Below are 18,054 nucleotides of genomic sequence, written 5' to 3'. Positions count from 1 at the left end.
TGTTTCATCTTGCGTATTTAATAAAGGCTTCGGGCAAGAAAAGAACCGAGGAGAACGAACCCCCAATCAACTTTGAAAAAACAGGAAAAGCCGAGGCAATAATGGCCAAGGTATAGTGAACATGAGCCTCATCTTATTCACTCGAGCTCACCCCAGTGTAACGTCTGTGATCTGTCCGTTGAATGCACACAGCAGGTTTCCCATGTAGGACACCAGTGACAAAGAGTGAACCTTCATCCTCAATAGTTACCATTCACAACACTTGACCTAGAGGATTTCTGCTCAACAATGCCTCAGACAATGGGCAGTAATTGTTTACTGAATGACAGGATTGTCATTGGATTGTCTACTCATAGCAGCGACCATGGCTGTGCCCCATCTGGGCAAACGCTGATCGTCTTTCCCATCGTCTCAATGTTACCAATGGCCTAACTTCAAATTGTGTAGCACTCTGGAAGATAGCAGAATGTCCTGTGGTCGTACACAGGGGTGTTGTTCAATCAAGGCTGATGCATGCAGAACCTCATGAGGAGATGTGGGCCTGTCGAGGTGGGAGCTTTTCTGAGCTGAGTAAAAGTGGGGGAACAAGCAGGAATCCCAGAGTTTAGGGCCAACCAACTGAAGACATATATGCCAGTGGTGGATTGACTACATTTGAGAATGTTTAATCATGGAATTAAAAGAGCGCGGGTATGTCAGAGGGTTGGGGGACATTGCAGGGCAGATCAGGGCGGGGCATGATAATGGGGAATGAGACAGCAGTTTACCTGAAGGAAAATTCAGTGCTCATTCCAAATGGTTGCAAAATGCCAAGACGGAAGATGTGTTGTTCTTCTATGTACTTTACCTCATACTTATGCCCATTGACAGGTAATTCCTATGTTCTATCATTCTAGAATCGTTGATATCCCTTTCTTTAGAATCCTTCAGTCCTCATGCTCATATGATCTGTCTTAACCAATCTCAGAGTAATCTTTTATTGTGCTCTCACCCCTCCACCCAACTGCTTTGAAAACTGTAACCCTCCACTTTTCCCTAAAGTTCGGAGGAAGAATCAAGATGTTACTTGACAGGCTGAGAATCTTCCAGCATTTTGTTTGTTACCTAAGATCAGAGGGCAGGTACAGTGGACCATTTCAGACAATTATCAAATGAAAGTTTGTGAAGTAGATTGCATTTATGTGACTAGAATCCAACATAGGACTTTACTATTTACCCTATCTCCATTACAGAGGAGTCAAAACTTAGGAGTCATTGATTTGAAGTGATTGAAAGAGGGATTAAAGGGTGGTGGGTGCAGGAACTCGCTGCCTGAAATGATGGGAGAGCAGAGGCCCTTATCACATAGAAATGAAGCCGTGAGCTGCAGACCCTTTGTGGATGCTTAGTTACTGTTCTCCCCAGGTGAGATTATGTTTTGTTGGAGTGGTGTCTTACTAAGACCTCTGCTCCTTGTCTGAACTTGATCCTAGGCACGGCTGCAACACACACACAGGGACCAGGTTCTGAAACCACCCCCGTGGATACCAAACACTGCAAGTGGACTCTCCGTTATCTGTAGTGTAAACACCAAAAACAAGGTATGTCTTTGGAAACAAATGGAGGGCAACAATCTGCTCCAAACAAAACCAAGTCTTGACCCCCAATTAGTGGGCACTGGGAAACCCCAGCTCCAAGTGCATGGGGACGTGGAACACCACAATACCTGGATTCTGAGCTGATGCCAATCTCAGTGAACTCAGTCCAATGGTGTGGGTTTCTTCTTCTCCTCGAGTTGCATTCATGAAGATGTGTCTGACCCTGTCCGACACAACAGACCCCGTACCTCACCACAGACTCCGTACCTTACCACAGACCCCCGTACCCCACCATAGACTCTGAACCCAATTACAGACCCCGTACCTCACCACAGACCCCCGTACCTCACCACAGACCCCCTTATCCCACCATTGATCCTGTCCCCATCACTGAGGAGGCTGTTATGGTTGCCTGACGCTTCTCTCCACAACAGTCCCAACCTCTTTTGCTCCCTCACATTTGAAGTGCCATAATTGTCTCAAATTGGGAAGTATAAGCAGCAATTGTTTGTGCACATCAAGATCCCACACAGTAAAGAGACAGGGTGATAGATTCATACACATGGAAACAGGCCCTTTGGTCCATCCTGCCCATGCCGATCAAGATACCCATCTATGGTCGTCCCATTTACCCGTCTGACTCGTATACCTTCCTATCCTTGTACCTGCCCAAATGTCCTTTAAATGTGGTTTTCATATCAGCCTCAACCACTTCCTTTGGTAGTTTACTCCATAGACATACCACCCTCTCTGTGAAAAAGCTGCCCCTGAAAATTTTACATTTCCACTCTCACCATAAACCTCTTCCCTCTAATTTACAATTCTCCAGCCATGGGAGAAAATGTGTGTGCATTCACTCCATCACCCTCGTGATTTTGCATACCTGGAGAAAAGGATTAGGTGACATTTCGGGTTGAGACCCATCTTCATTGTCCTGCCCCTCGTCTCTTCCAGCTTTCTTCATCCCCCCCCCCCCCCCCCCCCCCCCCGCCCCCACACAATCAGTCTGAAGAAGGGTCCCATATAGTTCAATGTAAACTTCCTAGCTGCTATGCTGGGACTTGCGCTTGACTCTGGGTCAGGAGTCAAGAGCTGCAGCTGCTGCTCCAGTGCCTTAACTACAATGCTGCGTTATCTTTGATAGATATTTCTCTTGCTTTGCAGACTGCTTGGTTTGAGGCAATGTCATCAGCCTACATGCACAGGCAACCTCATGCTCCTCCAGGCCAGAAGTATGGTAAGATTTCCAAGTCCAGGCACAAGTAGCAAACAGAATGCAGGGATCCCTTTTACAATTTTACAAGACCAATAGACCAGAGGTTGCCTTTCTCTCAGCGCCCCCAGGTTACTAGCTCATATCAGGATAGATCACCAGCAGCAGTATCCAGGTGCCAGAAGATTCCCACTTCCCTGCGAGGTCACAGTGTGTGGGGGAATTTGGGAGAGGTTTGGCCATGACTGCCCTTCTCTGCTCTGCACCGTTTTCCAATCCAGCCTGCTGAGCAATGGGGTGAGATAACTAATTCCAAGCGTACTCTTGTCAAGTGGAGAGGAGGGAAACCCACAGCCATGGGCTAGCTCTTTTAATCTGCTGTAAAGTCTAAATAAAAATATATGCGTTGACAGTCAGCAGGCTTCCCTGGTGAAAGAGTCATCACTCAAGGATTAGTTTGATCATCAGCAGGCTCACAGTGGTCAGGAAGGGTCCCCAACCTCATAAGTCAACCAAGCAACTTCTGTTTCACTGATGTGGTCAAAGGTGAGGCCAGCATGTATAGTTGCAGAAATCCAAAAGACATGTTTATTAGCTGTAGCTGTTCAGTGCCTTTGATTTTCCGAGGACGTTGAGATTTTATAAGGACGTTCCTTACAGCCACACACTGGACAGACAGAATATAATTTGTTGGTTTTGATCAATTTTTACAACTCGGAAAGAATTTGGATCCGATCTGTGACTCCGGGCTCTTCCACTCAGTCTACATCTCAATGTCCAATTCACAATCGGAATGTGAAAATTCTCTCTCGCACTCTCACACTCTCGCACTCTTTCTCTCTCACACTCTCTCCATCCCCTCACCCTCGCACTCCATCCTCTAATTCTCTCACTCACTCTCTATACAACACTCCCTCTCTCACACATTCTCTCACACTCTCTCACTCTCTTTCATACTCACTCACACATTCTCACACACATTCTCTAACACATAGCCTCTCGCACTCATTCTCATACTCTCTCACACATTGTCTCTCTCACACTCTTACACATTGTTTCCCACCCATTCTCTCTGACTTTCTCTCATACTCTCACTCTCACAGTCTCTCTCTCTCTCTCTCTCTCTCTCTCTCTCTCTCAGACCAGTTTGTATGGGACAGTGGGCTCAGTGCCAGCGGCCCTAGTCCTGTGACCGTACAGCAGCGAGCAGTGAGCCAGCGCCACGCTCTTCCGATGAGCATCGTCGACCGGCAGCAGTCGTGGGATCCCCAGCAGGAGTCCATTGCCCCCATCAAGCTGCACCCGCTTCCCTTCGATGCAGAGCTGGCGTGCGCAGATACACTGCGGCGGTATTTGAGTGACTACAGCTGGAAACCAGGTGAGAGGTGGTCTGAGTGAGAGGAAACCTCAGATCAAATTACCCGGGCTGCTTACATCTCTGCTGACCTACAACCATGCATGCCCTGGATACAAATTTAACCTCATAGCAGGAACAAGTGGGGCGAGTGTAGACCTAGTGCCATTAACATGGCTCCAGAGTGCAGTGTGGAGTGTTGTCTGGTTATTACTGAGTGTATTGATGGGACCAAGTTGTTTGGGTGCTGGGAATGCGGTTAGGGGGTGGGATAGCAATAGCAGATGGATTGTGATGCAGCCAGAAAAGGTGAAGCTGTTCACCATGAAAGGATTCAGCCATCATGACATGGAATCTACTAGCTCATTTAGTCTCCACTCACTGTCTTTTTACAATCCTCACAGACTCAAACACAGCAAAAATGATGGATATGCTTGGCAGCTCAGACACCATCTTTACAGAGCTAATTCCAGCTGATGAAAATTCATCAGTTTTGTTGAAAGTTCATTAAGCTGGAATATTAACTCTGTTTCTCTTTACGCAACTGTTGCCTGACCTGCTGAGTGTACCAAACATTCCATGATTTTATTTCGGAGTTTCAGCATCTGCAGTCTTTTCTTGACTATCTTTGACTCAACAAATCCTATTAATCCTTTTCCATGGTCCCTTTGTGAATATTACCATAGACATTTGTACCAAACCTGCAAGCCTGTACGTCTTTGGAGTGTGGGAGGAAAACAAAAGTCTCGGAGAAAACCCACACAGGTCACGGGGAGAACGTACAAACTCCATACAGACAAGCACCTGTAGTCGGGATCGAACCCGGGTCTCTGGCGCTGTAAGGCAGTAGCTCTACCGTTACGCCTTGGTGATTCAATTGCTCCTCTAGACACCACCCGAGTCTCTGGCACTGTAAGGCAGTAACTCTACCACTGCATCATCATGCTGCCCTGTCTCCATATCTCCATATCCCATCACTGTCTCTTTGCACTAACCACGTAAACTATACCCTATCATAACAGTGTCTGTCTAACACACCATCTTATCAAGGATTCTATCTTCCATTTAATACTCAGAGAGAAAAACCAAACCCAATTAAGGTTTTCAAAGGGAACCAAGTAAAAGGGTGGATTGTTCTTGCGATCATGGTGTTAGTGACTGTATCCTCTTCTTTCGCTCTAGGTAGTTTGCCTCTGAGACGTGCTCCCTCCGCAAGCATAGCAACCCTAAATCGGTAGGTGCCAGTGTGCATGTGTACATTCTCATGCTTGTTTTCACATCTGCTCCAGGTTCTCCCTCTCTTCCTTTGTAAACCGGTCTCAGCACCTCTCTTAATTCGGCTCCTTTGCTCATCCCCACTTTTCACCGAACAGGCAGTGAGCTCAGCTGGATTTTCTCTGGGCAGGTTTTTGATCATTTTATTCCGATCATGTGCCCAGTTACATGCCTTTGGTCTCCCCAGCTAACTCCACCTCTTATTACTGACTCCTTAAGCGTGCAGATCCCTGCTCCAAGTCCATGCTCACGTATTGTTAGATAGATAGATAGATATAATTTATTGCCACACAACCAGGGTTGGTGGAAATTTGGGTTGTCAGCAGCAGTACAATAATAAAAAACACACAATAAAAATGTAACACAAACATCCACCACAGCATTCATCACTGTGGTGGAAGGCACAAAAATTTGGCCAGTCCTCCTCCATTTCCCCCCCGTGTACAGGACCAGAGTCCAGTCAGTCCAGGATCGGCTCTTCCTCACCGGAGACCGCGGCTTTAGATTGTTGTAGGCCGCAGGCCGACGGTCAAGATTTAAAGTCCCCGCCGCAGCCAGAAGCACCGTAGACTGCAGGGCCGGCGGTCGAAACTCCCCTCCAGGGGTGATGGTAAGTCCATGCCGGCCCCGCCAGTTGAATCAGTTTCTGCCTTTCCACCATTTCAAGCAGTGAATACAAGATGGAGCCCACCCATCTCCAGGTGAAAAACTTCATTTCCTAATCCTTCCACCTTTATATATGACATGGGATTGGTGGGTCATGGGGGGGTGGAGACATACGATTGTTGGGTCTTGAGGGGGGGGGGGGGGGTACATGAATTGTGTATCCTAAGGAGTGGTACACAGATTGGAGTGACCTATAGATAGGCACAGTGGAAACAAAGACTGGGAGGCTTCTCTCTGACTCTTGGTTTTGAGCGTGACTCTAACGGTTGCTCCTCTGCACAGGTCTCTGAGCACACACTCAGCATCCAGCCCCAGGGCTGTGATGTCGAATCGACAGCTCACTTCAAAGTCAGCAGCTCCTCACCTGGAAGATCTAAAGCCAGTGGCACCACCGGATGTAACGAGTCTGGCCGATGATGGATTAGCCACCAGGCTGCCAACAGAAGCTAAATCCAAGCCAGTTGCAGCCGCAGAAGCAGGTAGTGTTGTCGTTCACAAAGTTGGGGAGCAAGACCCCGATGTTGAGGGGGGGGGAGAGCAAGGGAGCACAGTACATGGGAGATTGTGGCGCTGGGAATCATGACTCGTGCATGGGTGATCACTAGGAAGAAGCACGGACCAGCTATGCCAGATTCCACCATCACCAAACACCCTGAACACAGGCCATGGTCACCGCATTCAGATGATGTTTTCCACTGCTTCCTTTTCTTCTGGTTGTTCATTGGGTCTCGACCAGTTATATGACCAGAGGGGTGTTCCATTCCTGGAAAATTGATTCTGCTTTTCCACGGTATGGGTTTTAGGGCTGAAAAATGATTATTAACATGATAGAAACTCTGGGTGGAATGCCCCAACTCCCCACTTTATCTCTCCCCTCTTCTACAGTACCTCACCTTTTCTCCCTTGCGTCCACCTTGCGTCCATTTCCCATCATCAATCTACCCTTCTTCCTACCTCCCCTCTCTTCCTAACCACCCCACCTACCCGAGCTCCCCTCTTTCACAGCCGTTCCCCACCTCCCTCTCCCCATCTCCTCTCCTCTGCCCCTTCCTCCCTCAGTCCCCTTTCTCTTCCCCTACCCACTCTCCCAACACCTCTCCTTCTCCTGCCCCTTTCATTTCATCTGCCCTTCTTAGCCTCCTCTCCCTTCCATCCCAACCCAAACCTCCCCCCCATTGCCCTTTCACATCCTCCCCAACCCCTCCTCTCCAATCCCTCTCCTCCCTCCCTCAGCCCCCACTCTCCTCCCTCCCACAGCCACCACTCTCCCTCGCCCAGCTCCCTCTCACCAACCCACTTTCCCCATCAGTATCCTGTCCCCCTCCCTCAGTCCCCTTTCTCCCTCAGCCCTGTTCCCCCCCCCCCCCCAGCAGCCCCTCCTCCTCCCACTCTCCCTGCTCCCTCCTCCTCCCTCCATTTTCCCAATTGTCTTTCCCTATATCCCCCAACCCCAACTCCCATCTCACCTCCTCCTCCTCAGTCACATTTCTCCTGTATTTCTCCCAACTCCAGCCTACCATTCTTCCCCTTTCCCACAGCTCCCTCTCCTCTGACTTCAGTCACTCTAACTCTTTGGTACCTGTTCCTGTAGGAGCAGTGCCACCTGCACTCCGGGCTCCTCGCCTTTACCCCCGTAGAAAATTGCAGTTACTTTGTAAGGTTAACACTGAATGTAACTGGTCCTCCTGATCTTCTCAGGCAATCCCCTGGGATCAATGATGTCTTTCACACAACCTGTCTCCGTGGGTTCTGAGATGACTGATGATCTTGGTGTGGGATCGGCAGAGTGTGCCACAGGTAGGTCATGGGTTGGCAGTGGGACTGTCAGAAGGGAGGCCTGCTAAGTTCACATCCAGATCTTTCATGTATATGGCAAACAGGAAAAGTCCCAGCAATGATCCCTGAGCAATGACAGTATGGCAGGCATCCAGCTTCAAAAACAACCCTCCACCAACACCCTCTGCCTCCTATTACCCAGTCACTTTCAGATCTAATTTGCCTAGTTGCCCGATATCATACGTGTCTAAGATTTTTTGGTCCAGCGTCCTATGACTTTATTTAAGGCCTCACTGAAATTCACGTAGATTACACCAATCACATATCCCTCTTTAATACATTTTTTAACTCTTCCAAATATATAAAATCAATTTTGTCAGACAGGATTACTCCTTAATAAAGCCAAGCCATGCTGACTATCCATGAATGATTCCTGCTTCTCCAAGTGCAGATTAATCTTGTCCCTTGGAATTCTTCCCAATAATCCTCTTACCACGAATAATTGACTCAACAGCCTGGTTTATCCCCGCTGCCCTTCTTAAATAAAGGCACCACATCTGACCAGAGAAGATTAGAAAATCTCTGTCAGAAACCTAGGGTTCTTTTTTCTTGCCTCCCCCAACAACCTGGGATATATTCAATCGGACCCTGGGGTTTTATTCACCTTTAAGCTCATTGTCACTCATCACTTGCCAGGCTATGTTCAATCCCCAATCATTTCCAGCTTCTCTTCCCTACTATAATCAGAACTGAAGAAGACCCACAAATGTTACCAATCCATGTCTTCCAGAAATGCTGTCTAACCCATTGAGTTACTCCGGCACTCTGCATGTTTACATAGACTATGAGTTGAGATATTTGTATTCTCTACAAAACACTGGTTACACTGCCCTTGGACTACTGTGTGCAGTTGTTACACTATAGGAAGAATGTAATCATGGTGGAGATGTGCAGAGGAGATTCACCAGGATGTTGCCTAGATTGGAAGATCTTAGTTATGGAGAGGGTTAGGATAGGCAGGGCTTGTTTTCCCTGGAGTTAGGATTAATAGGATACATTGTAAAAATCTTTTCCAATGGGAGAGGTATCAAAAAAGTGACCAAAGTGAAATTGGATGTGTGGATGGGCAAAATGCTTGACATGGAGGTGGTGGGCTGAAGGGCCCATTTCTGTACTGTATTCATATAAGACCTCACCCAATCCTTTGGCTGCAGATACAGAATACCACTATGGTTCCTAATAGGAGATACAAGAGTGCCAATGCTGGAATCTGGAGCAAAAGATAAAATGCTGGAGGAACTCAATGGGTCTCAACTGAAATAGTAGTCCAGTAGAGAGGAGGGGTGAGGCAAGAGCTTGCAAGCAATAGGTGAATCAAGGTGAGGAGTGGTTGATCGGCAGAAGGAATCAGCGGGGAAAGGATGGAGATGGAAGGGGAAGCGGCTACCTCTACCCTTCCCTCTTCCACTGACTCCATCCGGAAATCAACCTCTCCTCAACCTGGATCCATCTATCGCTTGGCAGCTCTTGCCTCTCCCGTCTCCCTCACATCTCCCTCATGCTGCCTATCTCCGCTCTACTATTTCAGTCCAGGTGAAGGTCTCGACCCAAAATGTTGCCTGTCCATTTCCCAACACAGATGCTGCTCGATCCACTGAGTTCCTCCAACAGTTTTTTATTTCATGATTCCTAATAAGCCAGTCCCTCATTAATTGATGGTGACCCAAGGGAATTGTTTTCCTACATTAGCCAAGGTTTTGCTTGAGCACAAACTATTTTACTTTCAGTTTATTGATCATTGATCCATTGTGTATTATTTTAATCCTGTGTTCTAATTTGCTGTTCATAGCTGCATATCATTTACACATTGGGGAGCCAAGTTCTCTGCCTCAGGGCCAGGATAGACAGGAGATGTGCATGGGAACCGATGTGCCATCAAGGTATTTACTATTGATTCCTCTGTTCAGTTCTCTCCTGAAAGTATCAGTGTTTCACATTTAGTTTACATTGGCTAAACAATTAGAGGGAATCCATAAGGTTCCCACCCTGTTGTATCAAGGGCCTGTCCCACTTTCCCGAGCTGCTCACGAATTCTCCCGAGTTTTCCCCTTGATTCAAACTCGGAGAATGTTCGTAACGGGGCCGTGGGAGTCCGTAGATATATCGTAGCGGCTCGTTATGTCAGCCGTAGGGTACTCGGGGCATTAAATGCTGCAATTTTTCTCCTCCCGACTATCTTTTCACTCGTGGACATAGTTTGTCATGCTGGAAAAAACGTCCCGACTTACCTGATGCCCCGAGTACCTACGGCTGACATAAAGAGCCGCTACGATATATCTACGGACTCCTAGGGCCTCCCAGACGGACCCGTTACGAACATTCTCCGAGTTTGAATCAAGGGGAAAACTCGGGAGAATTCGTGAGACACCATGGAAAGTGGGACAGGCCCTTCACTCTGGTCAACCAACTTCAGTTTCAGTCTCAGACTTCCAGCCCATAACCCTTCTGACCTCGCTGTCATTGACGTCTTAAACGGTTTCAACAACGCCCAACATTAAGGCTTACAGAACAGCTCCTTATCTTCAGTCTGAGCACATCAGGAATGAACACAGAATTTGTCAATTTCAGATAACCAGTTTTTCTGGCTTGTGTCACAATATTAAACGTAGATGGCCTTACGACGGAAGTGGTTGTTTGTGACTCTGTGCAGCTCTCCACAGATGCTACCCATCCTGCTGAGCACTTCCAGAATTCTCTCCTATGTTAGAATTCCAGCATCTGTTTCTCACAGTTCCAGCAACTTTTTTTTTCTCCCTCCCCTGTTTTCATTCCTCCCCCTGGAATCATCAGTTGTGGGTAACAAGCCATCATCACCTCACCTACGCCATTCTGTCTCGTTTGATCATGGACAGTCCTCTCTGCCCCTAGAACATAGAACAGCACAGGAAAGGGCAGGCCCTTCGGCCCACAATATCCATGCTGAACATGATGCCAAATTAAACTAATCTCCTCTGCATGTAAATGATTATATAGATGAAATATTTGATTTATGACATTTGCCAGTTCCAATGGAAGATTATCGACCTGAAATATTAGCCCATTTTTTCTCTCCACAGTTGCAGCCTCACCTGATTGGTAAGTTGGCGATGGGTATCACTGACCAAAGCAAGAACAAGGTTTGCAGATCTTTCAGACAGACACAATGCATGGAAATTTACTGCATTGTGAGCGCCGTAGTAATAAAGCAGTCTTCCGTCTGAAACCACCATCTTGCTAATGGAATTGCAACTGGATAGTCACTTTGAGTCCAGTGGGCACACTGTACAGTCACTGCAGGTTCAGTGGCCACGTCAAATAGTCGCTCTGAGAATCCAGTGGTCACACTGCACGGTCACTGTGAGACACCAGTGGCCATATTGTAAGGTCCCTCAATGCAATGACCACAGTTATGGTCACTCAGTCCAATAGCTACACTGTATGATCACTATCTAGTGGCCACTCTGTACGGTCACTCTGAGAGTCCAGTGGCCACACTATGGTCACTCACAGAGCCAGTGACCACTTGGGTATGGTCACTGAGAAACCAGTGTCCACACTGTCCGGTCATGGAGAGAGCCCAGTGGCCACATTGTATAGTTGCTGCACTCTGTTTGGTCCACTCAGTGGCCTCTCGGCCCAGTGGCCATTTGGATATGGGCCAGTGGTCACAATGTATCGTTGCTCCTTGTGCCCACGTTGTTTATCACTGTACTCCACAGAATCCTTGGTCTTCTCGGTGCAGAACTTTCTTCACTAAATCTCAACTTCTGTCTGTATATAGGAAGAACATCAAAGCTCCCCCTGATGTCAACAAGTCTCCCACGATGGCCCAGAGTAGCAGTGGATCCAGGGCACCTGTGAGCGAGAGGGGAAAGCGGGCCCCACCAGTCATGCTCAGCATGGCGACAGCCTCGCTGGTCAGCCTGGACACCGTGTTGGAGCAGAACGAGTAAGTCTGCCGCTGGTTTCTCGGGTAAAGCTGATGTCTGAGCAAGGGCACTGCGGGCTCTTTCATTCACATGCCCAAGAGGAGTTTGGCTAGTCCACGACAGGTCTGGCTCAAGAGATAAAGCAGCTGGCTACAGATAGGCAGCGGCATGTGATGATTTGTTTTACCTTCCAAACATGATCAGCAAAAGGGAGAGAATATTCTGTTTCCAGTCATCAGCCGTCAATACCCTGGTTAAAATGTTATTGGTCTTCTTATTCAGGATCCCTGCCAGTGGGAATGTGTTCTCTCCACCTCTCAATTAAATATTTTAATCTTAATCCCTCAACCTGCTATATTTAGGAGAATACTGACCATGTTAATGCAACTTGTCCTTGAAGTCTAACTTTGTAGGCTTCAGTTTTATTCTGGTCAATCACTGCTGCATCTACTCTAAAACTTGTGCAACCTTGAAACATAACTTCAACCCCTTCATATTCCATCTCCTTGGAGATAACAACAATTGTTCCAGTTTTTGAGATTATATATTAGCAAGGTTACAAAATTTTGAGATTTTAAAAATCAAGTCTGTAATTTATCCCATCAGATAAAGCATAAAAATAAGTTTAATTTGACACCTAATTCACTTTCATATCTCAAGTATTTAAAAAGTTATGGCCATTTTCATACTGGGAAATGAGCATCTTGTTCCCTATTGATTTTCTATGGACATAACAAAAAAGCTGTGATCGTGAACAGTCAAAAGCCCATAACTTTCTTAAAAATTAAGAGAACTGAATGAAATTTTCAGTTATCATAGATTGAAGCATTCTGAAACAAATATAAAATAATCTTACTTGGATGACCTGAAATTAAAGCATATAATTAGTTAGTTACCTAATTGTAGCTAATTTCAGACTTCAATTACTAGATCTAAACGTCTATCCATTTCTTAATAAATGATTAACATTTTTAAATAGCCTAAATGTCCAAATAATATTCACAAATAATTCACAATAAAACATGATTTTTAAATCTCATTTACATTAATTTATAGGCCAAATGGAAGGAATTTAGTGTTTAATTGCTGTAAATAAATGCCCATTTAAATCAGCTTTCCAGTGGGTTCCTGTGAACGCGCTGGTTTAGAACGTTCACATTGCGGTAGATTTGTGCCCCAAATGCCCAGAAAAATACTGCGCGATATAATGGGCCCAAATTGAGCTACTCGCAATATTAAACTTAGTATAAAGGGATCTTTAGAAGCCCTTTTTAATGTAAAAATATACAACCTAACTTCTGCTATTTGCTTTATGAGACCCTGCGGTTGCTGGCGGTCACGGGTTTAGAGATTGATTTTTAAACTACTATAACTATTATTCAAGGCCTTTAAACCTAATAATAGCTTTTGCGACGGGGTCTTCCAGCGATTTTTCGTTAATAATTAACTAGGCTGAACATTTTCGATTGGAACAGCTTAGAGAAAATCGCGTTTTAAACCCGCCCCCTCTAAACGGCGCCAAAATCGCGCACACCCTCAGCAGCAGATCTTCAACGACGCTTCAGGTAGGCTTTGCAACATACCTATATATATTGTTTCATTGCACTAGTTTTATGTGAATTTGTATTCAGCTGTCTTTACCTCCAGTTCTCCAACTCATATTCTCCAATCTTTCTGAAAATATCCTAGCACCCACCTTGTGCCCAAATGGACTTCCTCATAGGCACCCATGCTAAACTCCAAAGGCCGTAATTGTGCTCATCGCTGTGGGCTGCGGGAGGAGGAGGGATGATTAAAGTGCCTATCAGTCGACAAAGTGTGGCACAGAGGCATGGCGGTAGAGCTGCTGCCTCACAACGCCAGAGACCCAGGTTCGATCCTGGCCTCAGGTGCTGTCCGACTGGAGTTTGTTCGTTCGCCCTGTGACCATATGGGTTTTATAAAAATATAGAAAATAGGTGCAGGAGTAGGCCATTCGGTCCTTCGAGCCAGCACTGCCATTCACTGCCATGGCTGATCATCCTAAATCAATACCCTGTTCCTGCTTTTTCCCCATATCCCTTGATGCCATTAGCCCTTAAATCAAAGTCTAACTCTCTCTTGAAAACATGCAGTGAATTGGCTTCTGTGACAGAGAATCCCACAGATTCACGACTCTCTGGGTGAAAAACCTTTTTCCTCATCTCAGTCGTAATGGCCTACGCCTTATTCTTAAACTGTGACCCCTGGTTCTGGACTCTCCCAACATTGGGAACATTTTTTCCTGCATTAAACCTGTCCAATTCCTTAAGAATATTATATGTTTCTATAAGATACCCTCTCATCCTTCTAAATTCCAGTGAATACAAGCCCAGTCGACCCATTCTTTCATCAAATGTCAGTCCCATCATCCCCAGAATTAACCTGGTGAATCTACACTGCACCCCCTCAATAGCAAGAATGCCCTTCCTCAAATTATGAGACCAAAACTGCACACAATACTCCAGGTGTGGTCTCACCGGGGCCCTGTATAACTGCAGTAGGATCTCGTTGCTCCTATACTCAAATCCTCTCGCTATGAAGGCACAGCCTGCTGTACCTGCACGTTTACTTTCTGTGACTGATGTACAAGGACACCAAGGTCTCGTTACACCTCCTCCTTTCCTAACCTGACACCATTCAGATAATAATCTGCCTTCTTGTTCTTGCCACCAAAGTGGATAACCTCACATTTATCCACATTATACTGCATCTGCCATGCATCTGCCCACTCACCCAACCTATCCAAGTCACCCTGCAGCGTCATAGCATCCTTCTCGCAGCTCACACAGCCACCCAGCTTTGTGTCATCCGCAAACTTGGAGATGTTGCATTTAATTACTTTGTCTAAATCGTTAATATATATTGTAAATAACTGGGGTCCCAGCACCGAGCCTTGCGGCACACCACTAGTCACTGCCTACCATTCTGAAAAGGACCCGTTAATTCCTACTCTTTGCTTCCTGTCTGCCAATCAGTTCGCTATCCATGTCAATACCCGACCCCCAATACCATGTGTTCTAATTTTGCACACTAATTAATCTCTTGTGAGGGACCTTGTCAAATGCTTTTTGAAAGTCTAGATACACCACATCCTCTGGCTCTCCCTTGTCCATTCTACTTGTTACATCCTCAAAAGATTCTAGAAGATTAGTCAAGCATGATTTCCCCTTCATAAATCCATGCTGACTTTGACTGATCCTGTCACCATTTTCCAAATGCGCTGCTATTACTTCTTTAACAATCGACTCAAGCATCTTCCCCACAACCGATGTAAGGCTAACTGGTCTATAATTCCCCATTTTCTCTCTCCCTCCTTTCTTAAAAAGTGGGCTTAAATTGGCTGCCCTCCAGTCCACAGGAACTGATCCCGAGTCAAAATAACATTGGAAAATGATCACCAATGCATCCACAATTTCTAGGGCCATCTCCTTGAGTACTCTGGGACACAGACCATCAGGACCTGGGGATTTATCTGCCTTCAGTCCCAACAGTTTACCTAACACCATTTCCTGACAAATGTGGATTTCCTTCAGTTCCTCTCTCCCACTAGATCCTCGGTCCCCTAGTATTTCTGGGAGATTGTTTGTGTCTTCCTTAGTGAAGACAGAACCAAAGTACTTGTTTTCTCCGGGAGTTCCGGTTTCATCCCACATCCCAAAGACATATGGGTCTGTAGATTAATTGGCTCTATAAATTGCCCGTAATGTGCAGGGAGTGGATGCAAACGTAGGATGATGTTGAACTGGTGTGAACAGGTGATCAATAGTGGGTGTGGACTCAGTTGGTCCAAGGGCCTGCTTTCATGCTGTATCTTTCACTTAAATTCAATTCAATCAAAGTGTCTAGGAGAACCGAGTAGCTGTGTTAACTGCGGATTGATGCATCTGAATCCCTGTTGGGCAGGATACTGGGGGGGACTGGGACCAACCCTCAGTGAGACACACTCAACAAGGTTAATACAAGATGCCAAAACAAAATGAAACAAAATGAAACAAATTGATGAGTGTCGGAAAGAACTGCAGATGCTGGTTTAAATCGGCGGTAGACACAAAATGCTGGAGTAACTCAGCGGTGACAGGTAACATCTCTGGAGAGAAGGAATTGGTGACGTTTCGGGTCGAGACCCTTCTTCAGACTGGTCATTCCTTCTCTCCAGAGATGCTGGCTGTCCTGCAGAGTTACTCCAGCATTTTGTGTCTAAATTGATGAGTGTGTTTGGGATGAACTAGCAGACGGGAAGCTGAAGGGAATGTAAGAAAATATGAGTAGGGTCTTATGCCCCTTTTCCTCGACATTGGCTTCACAGAATTCCAACCCTGGCTACAAACTGTATCTCTCAGCAAATTGCTGTCCAGGTCCACGACCTATAACCCCAATTCCTGTCCCCCAGATAGGACCCTGTATTGGATCCGGGTGTCCATCTCCAGATCGTATCCTAGATTAAATCCTGGTCCCTGCATCCTGCGTTAAATTCAGGACAGAATCTGGGGTGGCACGGTGGTGCTGCGGTAGAGCTGCTGCCTTACAGCGCCAGACTTGGGTTTGACCCTGACTACGAGTGCTGTCTGTATGGAGTTTGTACGTTCTCCTTATCACCACGTGGGTTTACACAGTGTGCTCCGGTTTCCTCCCACACTCCAAAGACACACGGGTTTGTAGGTTCATTGGCTTCAGTACAATACATGGACAGTATCCTGCATTAAATTCCAGTCTAGAAACCTGAGGGGAAAAGTTTCTTGCAGTGGGTGGTGGGTATATGGAATGAGCTGCCCTAGGAAGTAGGCAGGTACAATAACAACATGTAAAACACAGGTGCACAGGTATGTGTATTGGAAAGGTTTAGAAGGATGTGATCCAAACGTGAGCAAATGGGAAAGGCGTAGACTTGGCCTCTTGGTGAGTATGGGACAGATCCCATGCTGTGTTACTCTATGACTTTATCCCAGACCATGAGGAGCAGGACGCCTGTTATTGGGCTACGATATGAACTATCCAATCTAACCCTGGACTTGCTGACTATTAACCACATGTTCATGATGTTATTAGTTAGTTTAATTTGAAATCGAGCTCTTTCAATATACAGTAATGACAGTAATCTGTGATACTTTGACAGAAGTGTGAACAATGTGGAGGATAGGCTGTACAAGGTTGCACCTCCATTTGAACCCCATCCATCAGCTCCTCAAATGATCAGCGCCATAGTGAATCGCAAGAGAAACAAACTACAGACATACCCGAAGTTCCCAGCCAGAAGCAACACACTCATACTACCCAAAGTGGTGAGCGGGACAACAGTGGCAATGCACCAGCCCAGCAGGGGACCTTCAGGTACAAGGCAGCCATTGGACCCCCCTGCCACAGAAGGCACAGATAGGCACAGGCAAGCACCGGGCAGAAAGCCGCCAGAACTGCAGGAAAGGGACTCGGAGTGTGAGAGGCCGCGAAAGATGGAACGCAATCTGCTGGTGGAATCCCTCAAAGACCCGTTGTCTACCGCAGGCATGTGGCAGGATGGCGAGCAGCAAACACAACCCGCTAATCCTACAGACACCAGCGCTGACACATAACCACTGGATCCATCTTTCAATTCCGCTGCCATCTCATCAAACACGCTGCTCCACCTGAACCCCAACCAACCCCACACATCTCCAGCAACACCCTCATCAGCCTCAACCATTTCTACCACTATATTTTTGGAAGGAATCCATTCTATACAGTCAATGTGAAAATGATTATATTTTTATATTTGATCTGTTCTCATGTGTGTGTGTGTGTGTGTGTGAGATACTTGTGCAGTGATGGCCTGCATATTACACTGTAAATGAAAACCTAATTCTGTAAACCTCTTATTATTCTTTTATTGTGTGTGTTCATTGCTGTTAGTGGTCCAGCAAAGATTACACATCCACCATGAAACTCAAAAAGCCACTGATATTGGAGCATGTGAGAAGTCTCTGCCAAGCCTCACTCATTGATACAAACGTCCTAAGCAGAAACTCTGTCCAATTCCCGGACACCTCGTGCACCAAATTCCATTTTGGCCCTGGTCTCTTTCCTGCGTGAAAACCCCAGTCCATTTCCCTGAATTGTGTCTGCATTAAATCCCAGTCCTCATCCCCACGTTGCATCTTGCATCATATTCCTCCACTCGACTCGCTCAATCCCTGTGTCAGGACTGATTTCACTGGTTGTGCCCCTTTAATT

General features: G+C 46.4%; 1 protein-coding gene across 1 annotated transcript in view; it reads left to right on the top strand.

The window, feature by feature from the left end:
* Positions 1 to 17,785, top strand: part of LOC116984319 (cytosolic carboxypeptidase 2-like) — a 46,100-nt gene extending 28,315 nt beyond the window's left edge. Inside the window, exons 15-24 of the mRNA XM_033038442.1 lie at positions 27 to 110; positions 1,473 to 1,580; positions 2,742 to 2,814; positions 3,932 to 4,168; positions 5,327 to 5,378; positions 6,368 to 6,564; positions 7,784 to 7,882; positions 9,711 to 9,801; positions 11,682 to 11,849; positions 16,964 to 17,785. Of these exons, the coding sequence (XP_032894333.1) occupies positions 27 to 110; positions 1,473 to 1,580; positions 2,742 to 2,814; positions 3,932 to 4,168; positions 5,327 to 5,378; positions 6,368 to 6,564; positions 7,784 to 7,882; positions 9,711 to 9,801; positions 11,682 to 11,849; positions 16,964 to 17,417 (1,563 nt within the window). The 3' untranslated portion in view covers positions 17,418 to 17,785. The remainder of the gene's footprint in view (positions 1 to 26; positions 111 to 1,472; positions 1,581 to 2,741; positions 2,815 to 3,931; positions 4,169 to 5,326; positions 5,379 to 6,367; positions 6,565 to 7,783; positions 7,883 to 9,710; positions 9,802 to 11,681; positions 11,850 to 16,963) is intronic.
* Positions 17,786 to 18,054: the final 269 nt, after the last annotated feature.

The sequence above is a fragment of the Amblyraja radiata genome, chromosome 20 (genome assembly GCF_010909765.2).
Source record: "Amblyraja radiata isolate CabotCenter1 chromosome 20, sAmbRad1.1.pri, whole genome shotgun sequence".
Lineage (NCBI taxonomy): Eukaryota > Metazoa > Chordata > Chondrichthyes > Rajiformes > Rajidae > Amblyraja > Amblyraja radiata.
This window is presented reverse-complemented; position numbering and strand designations above follow the sequence as displayed.